The sequence below is a fragment of the Vulpes vulpes genome, chromosome 12, assembly GCF_048418805.1.
Source record: "Vulpes vulpes isolate BD-2025 chromosome 12, VulVul3, whole genome shotgun sequence".
Lineage (NCBI taxonomy): Eukaryota > Metazoa > Chordata > Mammalia > Carnivora > Canidae > Vulpes > Vulpes vulpes.
This window is the reverse complement of record NC_132791.1, coordinates 142297483-142316801: the sequence shown is the minus strand read 5'-3', so window position 1 is coordinate 142316801 and position 19319 is coordinate 142297483. Positions and strand designations below refer to the sequence as shown.

General features: G+C 48.3%; 1 protein-coding gene across 12 annotated transcripts in view; it reads left to right on the top strand.

The window, feature by feature from the left end:
- EPN2 (epsin 2) overlaps window positions 1-19319 on the top strand; it is an 84282-nt gene that overhangs the window by 19574 nt on the left and 45389 nt on the right. For all 12 annotated transcript variants that reach the window (XM_072730497.1, XM_072730503.1, XM_072730505.1 and 9 more), the window contains one exon: window positions 16941-17705. In XM_072730497.1, the coding sequence (XP_072586598.1) occupies window positions 17111-17705 (595 nt within the window). In that variant the 5' untranslated portion in view covers window positions 16941-17110. The remainder of the gene's footprint in view (window positions 1-16940; window positions 17706-19319) is intronic.

Sequence of the window (19319 nt, the reverse complement as noted above, 5' to 3'; positions counted from 1 at the left end):
GTGTTGATGGACAAAGCTGCTTCCACTTTTTGGCTGTTAGAAGCAATGCTGCTGTGAACATCAGTGCACAGGTCTGTGCATGGACATGTTCTCCGTTTGGGTAAATAGGAGGCTCCATCTTGGCCTCAGGCCTCCACTGTCACCACCACCTTGGGAAGGGAGTTTGGAGAATCACACACTGGCTTTCAAACTGTTTGACAGAAAAATGCCACCTGTTACTTCTAGCACATTTTATGGCCCCTGCCATGACTGACTTTGGGGTGGGGAAATGCAGAAGGACTTGAACTAGAAATACTTGGCGAGTAGAACTCATTATTACGGAGAAGAGCAGTGGGTATTCGTGGGACCCAGGACAGGGGTTCTGTGTGGATAGGTCAGGCCAGGAAGTGTTCATTAGGTAGGAGCTCTGGGGTAGAAATTACCTGGAATGAGGGATGCCTGGATGGCTCAGTGGTTGAGTGTCTGCCTTTGGCTCAGGTCATGATCCCTGGGGTCCTGGGATCGAGTCCCATGTCAGGCTCCCTACAGGGAGCCTACTTCTCCCTCTGCCTGTGTCTCTGCCTCTCTCTATGTCTCTCATGAATAAATAAATAAAATCTTAAAAAAAAAAAAAAGAAATTACCCGAATGAAATGGGTTGGCCTTGAAAGCTGGTTGGTGAGAAGGCCTCAGATCGTCCCAGGAGCAGCTTAGGAGTGAGCACCTGGTGATGGTGTGATAGTATAAGAGAGGAGAGAGAGAGCCTCACCGGAGTAACAAATCAGCCCTGCTTTAGGGCTGGGCTCATCTGAGTTTTCACAGGAAGTGGTGTGGCTTCATGGAGGGGATGCAGACCTCACCCCAGCTCATGCTCCATGACTCACCCTCTCATTTCTCACCTGTAAAATGCCTCCCCTGCAGAATTCTGGGACCTAGGAGGCACTGAGTAAGTTGAGTTGCAGCTGAGCCTGCTGTCACCCACTGGCTATCCCCTGGCCATCCCCAGGCCGTCCCCAGGCCTCTGGTTCACCGTTTCCTTGTGAGGCATAAATGTACTGAAGGACTGCCCTGTTCTCATGGCCTGGTTATCCCCAGGGTGGCCGAAGGAGGAGGAGGTTGGTATTGACGTGGCCAGTGAATACTCCAAGGCAAGTAAACAGTTCTTCCTCAGCCTCTGGCGCAACAAATTTCTCAGCTGGGGTGTTTTCTGGGCCCAGGAGAAACTGGGCAGATTTGTGTCCACCCTCAGCCCTCCATGCTGGAAACACTCCCTTTTTATTATTTTTCTAAACAAAGTAGGACAATGGCAATGTAAACATTGTTTGAACAAAAGCGTTTGGCTAATGGAGATAAAACCAAAAGGAAAATAGCAACTCTAATTTCTTTTTGGCTTGTGTGTTTTGACATTTGGTAGCATACTTTAATCATTAAGAATTAAAAAAAAAATGACATGGTTTGCAGATTGCTGTTTGTTTTTGCCTGTTCAATGTAGTGTGAAATTGACTCCCAAATCCTCTCCCACCTCATGCCCCCGTCTGCCTGGTCCTGTTTTACTCTTCTTCTGGGTTGGGGGTATGGTGGCAAGGGGCCACGGGCCCGCTAAGCATGTGGGCAAACATGGAAACTACCAGAAGGAAAAGCTTTCACCTCCATTGTCACAGCCTGTTCCTGTCCACTGTCTTGTGGTGTCTCGAGGGTTGCCATTCCTATTTCCAGAGAAAATGGACATTCTGTGAGGTGACCGAAAAGGGGGGAGAGCAGCCATCTTTCCACTCTGCCGAGCCATTATTTCTAAACCACAGTATTGACAGGTCGTGTTTTATATTCTGTAGGAGTATCTGGAGGCTTGGTTGGGGTATGGAGAGGAACACAGAGGTGGGGGGGCAGTGTGTGAGCAGGTGGGGCTGGACTCGGGGCCCGTGGAGTCATTCATCCTTGTGGCAGATGTGTACCAGGCGCTGTGCCAGGCCCTGTGAGGCAGGCAGCAGTGTGGAGACAGTCGAGGCCTCTGTCCCCCGAGAGCTACAGTCCAGAGGTCGTGGGAGGAATGAGAGAGAAGTGGAGGGAGAGCCGGAAGCCCAGGCGGGCAGCAGGTGGCAGATCCTCCAGCAGAGGATCCCTAGTGGGAAGCGGAATTGAGGGTGATGGATTCAGTTTTGTCCTGAGATGAGGGTAGGGGGGTTGGGGGGGGTGGTAGCCTGCCACAGTGGTACAGGCTGTGATGCAGCAGGTCTGAGACGTTCCGTGTTGCCTCCCCTTGAGGGTGTCTAGGCCACTCACTGGTGTCATTAGGAGAAAGCACTGCCCTCCTAGGCACCCACTGCTATTTACAGGACCCAGAAGCATGCTCCTTGCCACAGCCTCTGGTCTCTTCTCTGTGCTTGCTGATTAACATCACCCTCTCCTGTACTGAGGGATTCTCCTGGGTCTCTCATCCCCTCCTGGCACTTGTTGGGCTTTACCCAGTGGCTGCTAGCTTCCTGGGTTGCATCCCTGTCCCTGTTCTCCCCGGTCCTCTCACCTGCCCCTCCCAGGGGAACATGCAGACCTCAGTATCCCTCCCCAGCCTTAGGTGCCAGCTGCCACTGTGCCTTCCTCATGCTTTGTTCCTATTTGGCCAGCACTTCTAGGTGCTTCTTTCATTCTCTTGAAACTTGTGTACCCTTCCCACCTTTGTGTTCTATTAAGGCTGCCTCTGTCCTCCTGGCAACATCATCCTGTCTCTCGCACCCCAGACTGGCGTTTGGCTGTCAGGTCAACACCTGATTCTCCTGCTTTGTGTTTATGTCTGAACTCTCCTGCCCTTTCGTTCTGCTGCCACACCCACATTCAGGCCCGAGTTCCCCTCATTGCCTCCCTTGTGGATTCTAAGTGGTCTTCCTGTCTATATCATCCTCCCATGTCCCCACGCTGGCCCTCTCACCCTGTGTGGCTTGATCAGGATTCCAGAAATACTCTACTGACAGCGTCATTCCTCTGCTCCCAAACAAAACAAAAGCCAACTTCCGTAGCTCTGCTCTAGCAGTATTTCCTAAAATAATTTTAAGTGGTACACAGTTGAATGTTACTGATTTTAAAAGTTATCTTAAAAATGCCGTAGTACTATGGCAGTTGAAAAGTTCAATATTGAGTTACCATGCGAACCAGCAATTCCACTCTTCACTGTATGCCCAGGAGAGTTAAAAACATATGTCTGTGCAAACACTTGGATGCAGATGTTCATAGCAGCACTATTCGTAATAGCCAAAGACGGGGAAAACAACCCAGATATCCTCCAACAAAGCAGGTAAATAAAATGTATATCCACACAGTGGAAAATTATTCAGCCACAAAAAGGAATGAATTACTGATAATGTAATGCAACATGGATGAACCTTTCATACATGTTAGGCAAAGGAAAAAGATACAAAAGGCCGAAGGTTGGATGAATTCCATTCATATGAAATGTATGGAATAGGCAAATCCATAGAGAAAGAACTTAGACAGAGGTCAGGGGGAGGGGGAATGGGTAGTGATTGATAACATGTATATAGTTCCTTCTTGGGGTGATAACCATATTCTGGAATTAGCAGTGATGGCAGTTCATCCCTGTGAATATGCTAAATTGTAAGTGTGAACTGTACACTTGAGGATGGTGAATCTTGTGCTCTATGAATTATATCTCAAAAACAAAATGAACAAAACAGTCCCCCCTTCCAAAATGCCATAGCAGTGATACCAGTGATACCTCTTATATGTTATTACTTAAAGTGGGTATTTGAATTTAAAAGTAAGTAGATTTATAGAAAAATGGTAAATGGACAATAGTGCCATATATAGTGAGAATTAAATGACACAGTGCTCTGTGTTAGCCACAGAGCTGTTGTTGTTATTATTATTGGGAGGATATGGTAGAATCTTGAAAGTGAATAACCACAGTTGGCTGGTCCAAATTTTACAGTGTGCTGAATGAGTTCCTGCAGCCTCAGCCAGCCAGCCAGCTCCCTGTGGACTCTGCACTCCGATACACCTTGCTGTCTCTGTGCTCTGCCTGAATGGCCTTCACCCCTCATACACTTGCTCATGTCTCATTCTTCAGCAGCATCGATGCAGATGCACTTGACATATCCCACAGCGTGTCCTGATCTTGTTTGTAAACCTATCTGTTATACCCCCCGCCTGGCCCAGAAATCATGTCTTGTGCCCTCCTAACAACCACCCCCCACCCCCAGTCCTGTTGGCATTGTTCTTTATAGACTGAGTGTGAAGAATACTTGTTGAACTTGGTATCAACTAAACCATTTATATATCTGCTCTCTAATGATAAAATGATGTTCTAAATGAAGGAAGCAAAGATATTTTTAAAATACACAGAGAACTTTTGCACACCCTGTAAATGAGCTGAGCAGTTCTACTATTAGAAACATACTCTGGAAGAACTCTGCATGTGTGTCCCAGGAGACACCCTGCACAGACCAGACTTCAGACATATTCATGGTGACAAAAATTTGGAAATAGTTTAGATGTCCCTTGGCAGGAGAGTGAGTGGGTAAATTGTTAAATATGAAAATGTAATGGATGGACCGCAGCTTGCCATATGGAGCAATGTGGATGAATCTGAGAAACACAGTATTGGGGCACCAGGGTGGCTCAGTGGTTGAGCATCTGCCTTTGGCTTAGGTCGTGATCCCAGGGTCTTGGGATCAAGTCCTACAGCAGGCTCCCCTAAGGGGAGCCTGCTTCTTCCTCTGCTATGTGTCTGCCTCTCTTTCTCTGTCTCTCATGAATAAATAAATTAAATCTTAAAAAAAAAAAACAAACCCTACATAGTGTTGAATGACAAAAGCAGTTGTGGAAGGCCGTATATTATTTGGTTTTTAAGCGCTTGTGGTAAAATTATCATCTTTTTTAAAAAGCAAGGTACTGAAGAACCCAGAACCCTGGCAGTTGGCATGGGGTAGAGGAAGTAGGGAGGGGAAGGACCCCTCTGGGTGGGCATTGTGGTCATGCTCTAGGCCTTGAGGAGAATGTGGGGTTCACCGGGGCTCCTTTTGTTTGTGCCTCACATGTGGTTTGCACTTAATTCTTTTATATGCATCCAATAGTACATAATAAAAAATTAAGCAAACAGAGGAACAGCTAGAAGACATTAGGGCTGGCTCATGCCTTTTCTGGGGCAGCCTCTGACATTTAAGAGTTAGAAGGAACATTTCCTCTTAATATATCCAGTCAGTATTGCAGAGTAAATAAAACACTGGGAATGTCTCCAGCAGAGGAGGAAGAAGGGAAATAATATTTTTATTCTGTACCAAAAAAGGAAGTTTACCTTTCAGCATTGAGACCCGGTCTTTTCTGAGTGGTGTTTCAGATGACCACAGCAATTTCAAAGGAATAATGCACACTTCTTAGGTTAAGTTGATGTAACTGATTTAGTAGGAGACATTGTTAGAGCCAAAGAAACATCATTTCTTAAGGATGTGGGTTCTAAAGAATAGTTTTAAATTAGAATTTTATTTATTTATTTATTTAGTAGGCTGCAACATGGGGCTCGAACTCACGACCCCGAGATCAAGATCTGAGCTGAGATCAGGAGTCACACTCAATTGACTGAGTCACCCAGGCACCCCTAAAACACTTTTAAAAAATTATTTAAAAAAATATATGTATTTGTTTTTAAAAGTTTTATTTATGTATTTGAGAGAAAGAAAATGAACAGATGGAGGAGCAGAGGGAGAAGCAAGACTCCCCACTGAGCAGGGAGCCCAGATTCAGGGCTCCGTCCCAGGATTCCAGGACCATGACCTGAGCTGAAGGCAGCCTCTTAACTGAGCCACCCAAGCACCCCTAAAACACAATTTAAAAAGTAGTTTTGGAGTCTCTCTGGTATTCCAGACTTCTGCCCTGACAAATTTCATTGTATCACCAGCTTGTTAGAACTTATACATTTCCAGGGAAGCTTTCTTTAAGAGCATTAAGACCCCTTTCCTTGGTTGGCCACACTGATAGGAGCTGGGAACGCCAGGGCCTGATCCTGGTACAGCATTGAACTGCTCTGGGCCTTGACGTCTGCTCAGGTGAGTCCTGAAGCCCTTCCAGCTCTAGCATCTTTGCCGCTGCTCACTTGGCTTGGTGAGCTGGCTGGGGAGAGGACTTCTGGGTGAACAGGGGTGTCTTTGGCCTTTTAAACATGCAGACAAGAGGCACCTTCCTAGATTTGCAGATTCAGCAGGGACAAATTCATTGCTCTCATGACTTTGGTCACTGAATTGGTCTGAAGCCAGAAGGAATAGAATCACAGACTGGAACCAGAAGCCAGAGGTCTGGGATCAGATCCTGGTCCTAACCCCTGCTGGCAGTGCAGCTTGGGCCACTTTCTGAGCCTCCCAGAGCCTCAGTTTCCTTCTCTGTAAAATGAGGATAATAATAATTGCTCCCTCTAGGACCCTTAGGAAGATTTGATGAGAAGATACGTGTGTTCTTAGATCATGCACAGCATACAGTCAGACCTCAGTATTTGCTAGCTTCTCTTAAGGAGCCTCTTCTCTTTTCTGTTGCTATTCTGTGGCTATTCTATCACAACTACTAGTATCAGAGAATTAGCACATCTGAGACTTCTCTTGGAAAGGCCAGCCACAAAGGGGCAGAGCTGGAATGGGTGACCATGTTTAACAGGTTGTCTTTGTGGTCAGGAAAGAGGTGCTAGTGGACCTACCACCCTGGTAGACCATTAGCCACACAGCACATTTTTCACCGAGAGGCTTCCATGGGCCTTCCTCTCCTGCTCTGGACGTTCTTCTTGAGTTGTCCTGAGAGATGTGCCAGGTAACAGCCTACAGCTGTACTCACCTTGGTCCTGCCGGGGAGAGGAAGCAGATATTTGGACACCAGTTATCTTTGCCATTGTCTCCCTAGGCACCCCCTCACTGCAGCTGACAAGTGTAGAAGTAGAGGTGAAGGGGAGCTCATTTATCTGTCTCCGATCTCCCAGCTGGAAAGGCAAGGATGTAGATTCATGTGGTCGGGATAAGAAATTCTCGTAGCGGGGATCCTCGCATGCTGGCCAGGGCTGGCTGGCTTTGCTCTTGAGCCCAGGCTGTCAGGGGCATTGAGTGGTCTCTGCTCTGTGGCACTTATGCTGTCCATGAGTCCTGGGCTCTGGTGATTCTGCTCTCATGTGAGCATCCACGAAGCTCCAGGCATGGCAGTTCCTGCCCATCTGCAGTTTATCAGTGGGTAGTCAGCACGTGGAACAGGGCAGCTGTTTTGGCCTCCTGTGATAGTGGGCAAAAAGGGAAACAGGAACTGGGAGAATGGCCCCTCGGGTGTTCACTCTGGTGGTCTCTGAATAGACACAATCAGAGATAACTTGTAAAATTTGCTTACTGGTTGCCCCTGGGTTTACCCAGCGCTCACTGTGTATCAGGCTCTGTTCCAGGCACAGAGGAGAGCAAAACAGGACCCTGCTTTCACAGAGGTCAGGGGGGCACAGGAGAGAAACAAGTGACAAAATGCACAGCAGAGAGCAGGGCTCTGCCGGGAATTGAAGCTGGTGATTGGACAGGGTGACTGGTGGTTCTGGGGAGGCGATATTTAAAGAGGGCTGTAAATGAGAAAGCTCGTCTGGTAACGGTCATGGGAAGAATGCAGGCAGAAGAGGCAGCTGGTGGGCAGAGTGCATGGCAGGAGCTGGTTTGTGGCACATAGGTTTCTCTGAAGCGACTGTGAGCAGATTATCACAGTAATGAGGAAAGTGTTCGAAGAAGAGGGTACAGCACACTGTGGCACAGAGTGAGTTAGCCTTCAGGTCTTATACCTTCCCCAGGGTAGCCCAGGGCCCAAGTTGAGGATAATTTGGCTTATCCTTTTGTTCCTTTTGCTGAGGTAAGACTCTGGTCTCTGGGGCGCTGGCCTGACACCCCCCCCCCCCCCCCAGCAGCCAGGGAATGGGCCCAGCCTTGAGGGTCCATCCACACCAGCCGTCACTATCTGACGTTTGTGGAAGTAACTCCTCAGCTCCCCACAGAAATCTGCTTCGTTCTTTCACAGCTGTGGCGAGGAGAGTCCAATATGCCCTCCTGGAACAGGAGGTTGAAGGGCAGAGGTGAGCAAACCAGTCATTTTCCTCCTGGCTTTGCTTTTATACTTAGAAGGGTGGAAATACCTGTACCTTTCCTGCAAGGCTCCTCTTGCCAAGCGTCTTGAGCTCCTTTTGAGAAAAATGTTAGGTCACCACTGTGCCTGAAACCAAGTCTGTGGGGTCCTGGCTGAAGGAACCCCTAGCTTACCCTTACTTTGCTTCAGCTCCCTCTTTTGCTGGCTCCTCAGGGGATGGCAACAGCCCAGGACTTAGTGCCATCACAGTGACCAGCCAGGGCTAAATTAAGCCTGAAATCATGGGAATTCTAAATTTTCCCATGCAGCTCTGCATTTTTTTTCAAATGTCTCAAGTTGGAAAATTGTACTGATCAAAGTGTAATCCATAGCTGGGCCTGCCCTATGGTGTGGGATGGGTTGTGTAGAGCCATCAGATGCCCCCATTCTGTGGTTCTCAGTCTTTGGGTGGCATTGCTGTCTGTTATTAGTGGGTATTTCTAGTAGCAGAGTCACAGAGTGTTAGAAATAGAGACTCTCTAGCCTAGGGGTCACATACAAGCTGCCTTGCTGGGAGGAGGGAAGGGTTCTGTGGGCTACCCTTCACACTTCTAAAGGCCCAAGGGAAGCCCTAATGTTTTGCTCACCATTGAGCCCCATAGACCAAGAGAAACATCTGCCACTAGGCTTGTGGCCAGAATTCTAGCCCTGCAGTCAGTGACCTGTTGTGGGGGCTGGTCAGAAGGTTGGGCTCCCCGTGACACCATGGAGATGGCAGGGGACTGAGCTATTTGTCAGAAAGAGGGTCTTGGGAATTGAAGGGTTTAAGAAGAGTATCTCTTCTACCCCATCATTTTAGAAGTGAGGAGCCTGGTCACTGGTTCGCTTGGTGCCTCAGAATGGTCACAGCTCTGGACCTAGATCCCCAGTTTCCTGTCTCCTGAATCTTTGCGCCTACAACACCACATTGTTTGCTTTTGGCATGATTTTTAAAGAATGCTGTCCGTGATTGGTCATTTGCAAAACTACTCTAAAGAACAGAAGAGAGAGATAAGGAGCAGTAAAGAATTCTTTTTTCCTTTATGGCATGTTTATGCATCGACTTGGTCCACCTGTCAATGTGTTTGATCCTTGACCCTGCGTAAGAGGAGGCACAGCTCCATACACCCTGTCTCCTGAATCAGGGAGTGAAACTAAGTGGCTGTGTCATATGGCCAGCGTGCAGCCAGAATGACCAGAGCAGGTCTCCTGACCCTGGTTCACATGATATATATATGTATATATATACATATATATGTGTATATATATGTGTGTGTATGTACATATACATATTTATATTTATTAAAATATTTTATTTATTTGAGAGAGAGAAAGTGTGTGTACGGGAGTGCACAAGTGTGGGGAGGGAGAGGGACAAGCCAACTCCATGCTGAGCCCGGAGCCCGGAACGCGGGGCTTGATCCCAGGACCCTGAGATCACAACGTGAGCCAAAACCAAGTCAGATGCTCAACTGACTGAGCCACCCAGGGGCCCCCCTGGTTCACATGATCTTTAAAAATGACCGCATCTCAATACCTATGTAATCTGCACCCACAGGGTGTTGCTCTTCTCTGAGACTGTGTGCTTGGGGCCTGTTTTTAAGGAAAAATGAAATTCCTTGTGTGTGTTTTCAGTACTTCTGCTTTTGGAAAAATTAGAACACATAAAGTTATAGGAGATTGTCTGACTTTTTCCAGTGACTGTCAGATCCTGGCAGAGGCTGCCCAGGAGGCTGTCTGTGGGAGGCCCTCCCTCCTGCCTTGGGGGAGGGCTGGCACTGCCCAGCATGGGGGACGGGGGCCCTTCAATTCCCCCTGGTGGCAGATTAACAGACACAGGCTTGGACACCTGCCCTGGGCTCTTCCTCCCCTAGAAGGGAGCAAGGGGAGGTGCATAAGCTATTTAGCCTGACCCGCTTTATCATCTGGAAGTCATGTCTAAAATGTTTGTTTTCCCTCAAAACCCTTTGAGTATACGAATGCAGCGGATTTTTGTTTTGTTTTGTTTTGTCTTTTTTAGTCCCATTTTTTGGATGGTGATATAAAATGTGATTGCTCTGTTCAGTTAAACGAAGAGAACATTTCTTTTTTTCTGGTGAATGTAAAGGATGTTTTTTTTTGTTTTGTTTTCTCCTTTTCATTTCTCCCCTCTGTGTGAGCATTGGTTATTAGGCTCTGAGTTATTGCTAGCTTGGTTGATGCAGAGTCATAATAGTCCTTTCTCTTTTCGGCTGAAATGATGACTGTGGAGAAGAATGTGGCACTGTCCATATTGTCCTAACTGGACCGTTGTCTTCTGGGAAGCTGGCTCCATTTGGTCATGTGAGCTGTGGTCTCAGCTACCCCCTGACTGAGCCTCCTTGTAATGGTCGTGGTACTCTTCTCCCCACTGAGAAGGTGGAGATGCTTCCTCATGCATGGATTACATGCAGAGGAAAATTAAAGTCAACTAATCAAGGCTTGCACAGTGTTTCACAAACTTAGTGCTTGTGTGTGTCATATGGTGACACTGTGGCACTTCCTTCAAGATACTTAAGTCACCATGGGAGCTTGGTCAGATCCTCTCAGTGCTGCCTCCAGTTGCTGTGTGTATGGAATTTTGAATCATCTCCCCAGGAGCTTTCGATATATGGCTGAGAGTGAGCCCCACTGGTGCAACGCTGCAGGAAAGGTGGCAGTACCTTCCTGCAGCCCTCCCTGTCATTTGCCTTAAGACATGTGAGGTACATGTGATGTCATAGGAGGCCACCAGGCACAGATAGTTTGAGCTGTCATCTGCGGAGGTGATTTTCTGATCATTTCACTCAATGACATTTACTGATCTTGACTGGACTGTCACAGCCAGTATCAGTTGACCCATGACTGGTTTTGGGGAGTAGGGAGAAACAGTTGTTGCTGTTCTCTCATAGCTGGTCTTGACCCTGATAATGGTCCCTGATCCTTGAAAAGCCACTGCCAAAACCTCCTTAAGGATGTGGGGAGACCACAATGGATGGGGGGAGTATCCTGCCTCTGTGTCCCAGAAGCACAGTGGCTGAGAGTCCTGCAGGCTCTGAGCTGGGACCCACCTGGGCTGCTCTGAATGCCCGAGAAGGCCTCTTATTTCTGTCCTGATGGAACTGTGGATTCGGAAAGAATTTCCCCACCCAGTTCCACAAACCCTTGGAGTGCGTTTGGAATTCTTCTTGCCTCCAGGGACCCCACTCTAGTCTTGGAAGTTTTTGTTTGTTTAGTTTTGTCCTGTTGGCCTGTTTCATTCAGTCTAATTCCAGTCTCCAGTGTCTTTTGAATTCTGGTTGTATTTTCAAACATGCCAGAATTTTTCTTCCCCAGCTTGCCCCCTGTAAATGTGATGATCCAGCTCTCACTTTATGGGTCACCATCATAGGTCACTCTGAAAAGAGTGTTGGCCAGACCTTGGCCCAGGTGACAGGCCTCCCTGGGAAGGACGCAGCTTCTCAGCTTCTCGGTCAGCCTGAGCTCACAGGTCAGGTGCAACTGAGCAGAGTCTGGTTGGTATCCCTGCACTTCTCCGTGAGGCCCCGTTGGAGGCTCTGGTGAAGGGGGCCCTCGCTGTACATCTGGTTTTCGGCTGTGGCCGCCTTTCTTGCTCTCAGGGCGCTCGTTGCATAGCGCACAGTGCTGTAGGTTATAGATGACCATGTGGGCTCTGGCTGCTGATTATGCAGGGAATGAATGGCTTCAGGCACAAGTGGACGTAGAGGTTCCAGCCGTGTTCTCTGTCACTCCTTCTGCCCTTTGCTCTGTTTTCTCCAGCATCACTTTTAAACTTAGGGAAACCCAGGCCCTGTGGTGGCTTCTAACAGCTCAGACAGCCCAGCCTGGATCGTCCACCTGCCCCTGGTTGAGCCACCGTGGTGGGGGCCTGTGGTACTCAGATTGGTGGAGCCTGGACTGGGCCTGTGCCTGGCCATGTCCCCGGCCATGTCCCCTATGGAAGACCAGGGATCTTTCTCAGGAGGATATGGATGTTGCATAGGCAGAAACAGCAGGTTCCGTTTCCAGGACAGAAATGAAATATTCCTTTGGCTTAAAGAACCTTTTCTAGTACTGGAACCTGACTGTACAAAAATGAGTGTTCCCTTCCATACCGAATAGACAGGCTTTTGACGCAAAGTCTTCAGAGCTCCCGAGGGCCTTTTGGAAGGCCTGACAGAGATGTGCATTGCACATGGTGAGACTTCCCTAGGCCAGCTGAAATACTCAGCTTCTTTGCCTTTTTTTGGGTTTTATCAACTCAGTGAGGTTACTGGTGGTTATCACGGGAATCAAAGCCTTGATTCTTAATAAAATGAATGGTTAATACAGTTTCAAAACAGGCTGTTCAGGGCTGGGGCTAGAGTGGGGCTGGAGGTAAGGTGGGGGCCCCTGGTCATCCCATCCAGGAAAGTAAATGGACATCCTCTGGCTCCTGTGCAGAAAAATGCATTTGCTTTGAATAGAAATCCCAACTTGTCTCTATCCAGAAAATATTTAAAGTTGTAACAGAATTGTACAGATTTTATCTCTTATGTAACGAAATAGTTCTAAGTAATTCCTGATGATAGACCTCAATTTGTTTTATTTTTTAATTTTTACAGTTTTTAAAGTTTCTTTTTAGGGAGAGCACATGTGAGCAGCGAGTTGTGGGGGGAGAGAGAGACTCTCAAGCCGACTCCACGCCCAGTGCAGAGCCAGACATGGGGCTTGATCTCATGACCCTGAAATCATGACCTGGGCTGAAATCAAGAGTTGGACACTTAGCCAACTGAACCACCCAGGCGCCCCGATAGAACTCCCATTTCTGAAGGCATTTCTAGATACTGATGTTTTGATGGCATTTGTCCCCTGGGTTGTCAGTGTATAATTAATTAAAACACCCCCCCCCCCTTTTTTTTTGCCATCTTGGCTTAAACTTTAACAAAGTTTATTTTTCCCTCTTGTTTTGGCAGTCCCCAGCACCACCCCCCTTCCTCCTGCCTTCTCCATATCTGAGTGGAAGCTTCTTTCTTTTTCTTTTTCTTTTCTTTTTTTTTTTTTTTTAAGATTTTATTTATTTATTCATGAGAGACACACAGAGAGGCAGAGGGAGAAGCAGGCTCCACGCAGGGAGCCTGACATGGGACTCGATCCTGGGTCTCCAGGATCATGCCCTGGACTGAAGGCGGTGCCCTGAGTGGAAGCTTCTAATAAATGATGGGTGTTTGTGAGCTGACCACAGCTTCCCAAGCTTGAGTGAAGAGCTCAGGCGGTAACACATGATCCTCTGCTAGTTAGTTCAAGGCTCAGCAAGCTGGAAACGGAAGAAAACTGGCAGATTGAGAGGGAAAGTTTGGGAGGTGGAGCATGCACACCGTTCAAAAAAGCAATAACAAAACAAAATTTAGGTTCTGGAAATAGCACAGGGTGTATCCTTGAGAATGGAGAGTGTTCAGGCCTGGCTTTTGGGAGGGAGTGCCTGACAGATGTTTGCTGGGAGAAGAGATATTTAGGTGTTGACAGTCTGGTCCTGAGGTTGAGGGGGAGAAGTTTTAAAATGGGAAGAGTGAGGTCCACATGGACAAGTATGATGGAGCCACCTAGGTCCCTGTCTTGGAGCTGCCTGGGAGAGCCTCATGCGCACACAGCCAGGGCTATGGTCCTGCGGCCCACTCATGTGTAGCTGGCTTCTTTCATGGCTGGAATTGGAGGTGTCAGTCTCCAAAGTCTCCTGTAAGGTGCGTCACCCAGATGGCCTTGAATATGGTTTTATGGAGGAGCCTTTGGTGTCCTTTTCTCCTATCAGGAATTTCCTGTCCCCTGATCTCCTCACCATGTACCTGTCCTGAAAGCCGCTCTTGTCTATAGCTTTAAGAAAATAGCAGGTAGCCATTCAAATGATAAAGGCTTTATATATTTTTCTGACTGTAAGAAATGTTTTATTAGCTTTTTTCTTTTTCTTAAGCCCTAAATAGTTGAAAGAGTCTGCTAACAGATGTCTTTGCAAGCTGAGCCTGTTAGAGAAAACCCCTGCCTTGGTTCCTAGCCCTGGTTTCTCAGTTCGGAACTCCTTTCCCAGAGGAGCTCTGGCCCTTGATCAGAAGAATTGATGTCTTTTCTTTGCCACCGAAGGCCTAGGAGGCTCAGTGGGTGCCCTGGCTGGTTGGGCCTCATGGCCTCTCCCTGACCTCTCCCTAGGAGGACACTGGGTCTCAGATGGCTGGACCAGAAGAAGGGCAACACAGCCTGGGGCATCGTTTCTCCCTCAGGAAATTATTTTGGTTTTTTTTCCAATATATTGCCAACTGTTTGAGGCCTTTTTACCAGGAAGACCATTTGCTGTGATGCTTACTTAGTCAAAGCTGCTTCCTGACCTGTAGGAAGGTGGCTGAGGACCTCTTCAGCAGTGGATCTCAGCTCCTCCTGCTTCTCAGAGGGTGGGATGGTCATACCTGCCGTGCACCAGATGGAGTGACAAATGGAAGTGCCTGGTGATCCCTGGCACATCCTAGAGCCCCTGGGCATTAAGTACATCTGAATGTTACCACTGTTTTTGATGAGTATTTGCACTTTAAGCTGGGAGATGCTCATTAAAAAATCAAAGTGTTCTTTTTGGCTTTTTGAGGCCCATCCCATCTCTGCCAGCAGTGAATGTTGCTGTGAATGAAAAACCAAACTAAACCAAATGTGCAGTTCACTGGGAAAATTTTTATCCCTGGTCCTTTGACAGGCTTTAGAGGATTTATGAGAGCTGGCCAGATCAGTGGAGAGGCAGAGCATGCCGGCCTTCTGCCGAAGCCCCATTCTGTGGCTTCAGGTGGAGACAGAATTCTTGGCATATTTGAGGCTGGATAGGAGGCCTTGTTAGCCATAGCAGATGTATTATTGATTATCACCAGGATGAAATTTTATGAGCTGTCTCTTATTTGTATGGTCATATGTGATAAGTGATCTTTGTGTTTCCTGTGGCTCCCCTCACTCCCAACTTTTTTGTTTACTTATTTATTTCTGTGGATGTTCCCACTGCCTGTCAGAGGCTTTAGATAAGGATGAAGGAGGCCATCCATTGTTTCTCTGGCAGAAGCAGCACCACAGCTCACAGCTCGATGGAGAGAGTAAGGGTCTTGCACGAGGAGGGAGGAAGTAGCAGGCCCCTGGCTGCATGGGCTGCTTTGGAGGAGGTGACCTTAGTCAGCAGACCTTGTGACTTGAGGTCCCCGAGCTCCCCATCTCTACCTTACTTGGAGGGTTTTCCTGAGCAGTAAGTGAAGTAGAGCCAGGCCCAAGGCTCCTTGACAGCCAGAAGAGCCCAGAATGAGCCCCACAGGTGGTAGTGGGGGATAGGCAAGGGGAGGGTTCTGGCTTGTGTCCAGACCCCAGCTATGCTGCTCTATCTTGGGCAATCCCCGAGTCTTCTGAACCTCAGTTTCCTCATTTTATGGATGAAGAATAGTCTGCATTACCACTTCCTCCCACCCGTCAGGTCTTCTCAGCTTTGAAGACATACTCAGAGTTATTTCTGGCCGAAGCTCCTTCCCTCACCTGCCTTCGCATCCCCCAACAGCCAGCTGCACCCTCAGGTGCCCTGTGCTCACTTCTATCCCCTGCCAGACTGTGGCCTTCCTGAGGACACGGATGCTGTTGTTCATCTGTTTTGTAAATTCATTCACCAGCATTTATATCCGTGTGGGGCATAGTGTTGGGTGCTCACTGGTGAACAAGAAAGACCAAACTCATGGCCCAGAGTCAACTGTCAGAAATGCAGACCCTGCTCGAGCTCAGTAAATGTTTCTTCTTTGGAGAGTGGGGATTTGTGTTTGTGGCATAGGGCTGGGAGGGCCTGTTAATGTGAAATCCTGGGCCTCAGTTTTTCCCCTCTGTGAAGTGAGGGGAAGAGATAATTTCTACGGTTGTATTAGCTCAGGCCAGGTGCTGGAGACTTTGAAAGCTGGTGGAGGGCCTTGGCTGTGCTCTCTAAGAGTAGTTGGAAACCTTTATAAAAAGTCAGGAGAAAAGTGGTCACAGAAAATGCCTGGGGCAGGTAGAAGCATAGTGGACCAAAGCCAGGCGTTGAACGATTTTAAAGGCATAGGCAGGCATTTTAGGGGCACCTGGCAGGCTCAGTTGGAAGAGCATGTGACTCTTGATCTGAGGGTTGTGAGTTCAAGCTACACGTTAGGTGTAGCGGTTATTTATTTATTTTTAAAAATTTTATTTATTTATTCATGAGAGACAGAGAGAGGGGGTGGGGGAAGAGGGGCAGAGAGAAGCAGCCTCCATGCAGGGAGCCTGATGTGGGACTCCATCCTGAGACTCCAGGACCACACCCTGGGCCAAAGACAGGCACTAAACCGCTGAGCCATCCAGGGATCCCCTGTAGTGATTACTTTAAAAGGGGGGCATAGATAGGCATTTTTGGGGTAAGACATACCTGAAATGAGAGGCTTTCTTGCTCCCACACATAATTTAAAATTTATCAGAACCAGCTTCCCCCAGTGTTAAGATTCTTCTGTCTCTGGCTTTTGCCACGTAGTGAAAATACAACCCACAGAAGAGCCATGCCAGTGGAAGTGTTTTGAAAATAGAACAACAGTTATAATGTTTACTTCTTGTCTGCCAAACGCTTAACCTTGAGTTTAGATTTTATTCACTATTAACTTGTAATACTGATCTTGTCATAATTTTGAAAAGAAGATGGATCTCTTTCCTCCTAGAGAGGCTGGAGTGTGTGTACTCACCCTCCGCCCCCATCCCCACCAGACCTTGGTACCTGCCTTTTTTTTTTTTTTTACAAAAAAGACTGAGCCAGAATCTATTGTCTTGAAGGAGCTCATGCTACAGGGAGTGTGTTTCTTTTATTCTTTCTTTCTCTAGGTCATGGCTTCTGGCTTCTCGGACCTGAGGCTCCAGCGGAGGAAATGACCGTCCGAGATCTTGTTCCATACCTGTTACAGAGACTGAACCTTCACAGGGCACGAACTTCCCTGGCATAGGAAAGTCTCTCTCTTTGAAGGGCTTTTACCTTTGTCACAAAGACCATAAAAATGGCGACTTCCTCTATCAGACGGCAAATGAAAAACATTGTGAACAATTATTCAGAGGCTGAAATAAAAGTGCGAGAAGCCACGTCCAATGACCCGTGGGGCCCGTCCAGCTCTCTGATGACGGAGATCGCTGACCTGACCTACAACGTGGTGGCTTTCTCGGAGATCATGAGCATGGTGTGGAAGCGGCTCAACGACCACGGCAAGAACTGGCGGCATGTGTACAAGGCGCTGACGCTGCTGGACTACCTCATCAAGACAGGCTCTGAGCGGGTGGCCCAGCAGTGTCGGGAGAACATCTTTGCCATCCAGACCCTGAAGGACTTCCAGTACATCGACCGTGACGGCAAGGACCAGGGCATCAATGTGCGTGAGAAGTCAAAGCAGCTGGTAGCCCTCCTCAAGGATGAGGAGCGGCTGAAGGCCGAGAGGGCCCAGGCTCTCAAAACCAAAGAGCGCATGGCCCAGGTGGCCACTGGCATGAGCAGCAACCAGATCACCTTCGGCCGAGGCTCCAGCCAGCCCAACCTCTCCACCAGCTACTCAGAGCAGGAATATGGCAAGGCCGGGGGGTCGCCGGCCTCCTACCATGGCTGTGAGTAGGGGAAGTGCTCCCCACCCCTTGCCAGAGTATTGTCGGTTACAGGCCCAGAAGTACTGGGCGACCAGGCAGGGTGGGTGCCCTCGGGCTAAGCCAGAGCTCGCATCTTTCCTCTGTTCTCAGCTTTTGGCAGCCCAGACAACAATGCCAGTGGTCTGCACCCAGTTACAGTTATGGGACTAGGGGTTGGTTTGGTCCCTTGGCTGCTCTGGCTCAGGGATCTCAAGACCCTCTGCCACTCTGTGGTCTGATTCAGTACATCTGGGCAGGGCCAGCCATCCTGGAGTGGGTCTGCTCTGCCCCTCTTCCTGCTCAGAGAAGGGTTGGAGCCAAGCAATTGGCCTGTTGCACAAACTGTGGGGAGTTGATGGTGTTTGGTAGGTGGAGGAAATGAACGCTCCTTTTTGATAATTTTGTTTCTTTAATCTCCTATTAAATGTCCCAGTGACTGGGCTGTGGGTCTCCTGACTGGCTCAGTGTTATTCTCCTTCAGCATCACAGGGCAGTGAGAAAGGATGTTTCTGTCTCAGTGAGAGAGGGAGAAGGCAGAGACCGCTGCAGGTGGTAGCATGAGTGGGGCCTCCTCTTTCAACATGTGGACGACAGCTCCTAGTGATTTGCTTGCATGGCTGGGTCTGCACTGGGTGGAGCCACTCTCCTTTTCTCATTTGTGCATGTGGGCAGGGACACACACAGCGGAAGCTGGGTCTTAGCCCCATACTCGGACGAGATTTCAGGGAAGGGAAGTGGAGTTCGGGGCCTGATGCCAGCTGGTCTCTGTGAGCCATGTTGACGTCCTGGCCATTCACTAAAAGCAGGCCCGGGAACGGGTGCCTCTCAGCTTTCCCAGTGCAGTGTCAAGATAGGTCGCCCTGGGGGCCTGTTGGGGTGGGGGAGGTGCAAATTGTATCTTCTGGCTGTAAAAACAAAAGTGCAGGCCCCCATACACTCTTTCTTTTTGGAATCAGTAACACTGTGTCAGCAGAACAGAACATTTTTTTCTTTTTAAAGGAAGTTGTCGCCCAGCAAACTCCTGTTGATCCTTATTTATTAGTCAGTGGCTCTATTACTAGGCCACCTCCTGATGTTTCCTGCTCGCAGGCTTCAGTTTGACATCGTACTGCCACCAGCAGCATTTTGAGAAATGTGTCGATTGGGAGATTTGCATACCCAAGTCAGACTATCTGTCTCTAGGAATTCCAAATTATTATCAGGCTTGGACAAGTTAGCATTTTTCTTGACCCTGTTTCTAGTTACAGTTGTTTCCCTCTTAGTTTGAACTGTTTAAGGGAAGGTTGCAATCTTCACGAAACTACCTGAAACAAAATGTGACCTGCATCTCCTTCTGGGTCAGGTTGCACCAAAAATTGAAGATTGCCCTGTGACAAGCGAAGTTGTTTATCTCATGCCGCCTCTCCATCCCCAGAAAAGGCCCGTTGTGGGTCGAGTTGGTCTCACACTGCCATGGCTGTCTCTTTGGGAAGCGGCTGTGTCTGTGCTGTTCAGTCACGGGAAGCAGCTCTGCGCTCCATGTGCCTTTTACCATCATTTTTCTCAAGAAGCCAGAGGATACAAAGCAAGGGCTGAAACAGCATCCCATTCATCGGT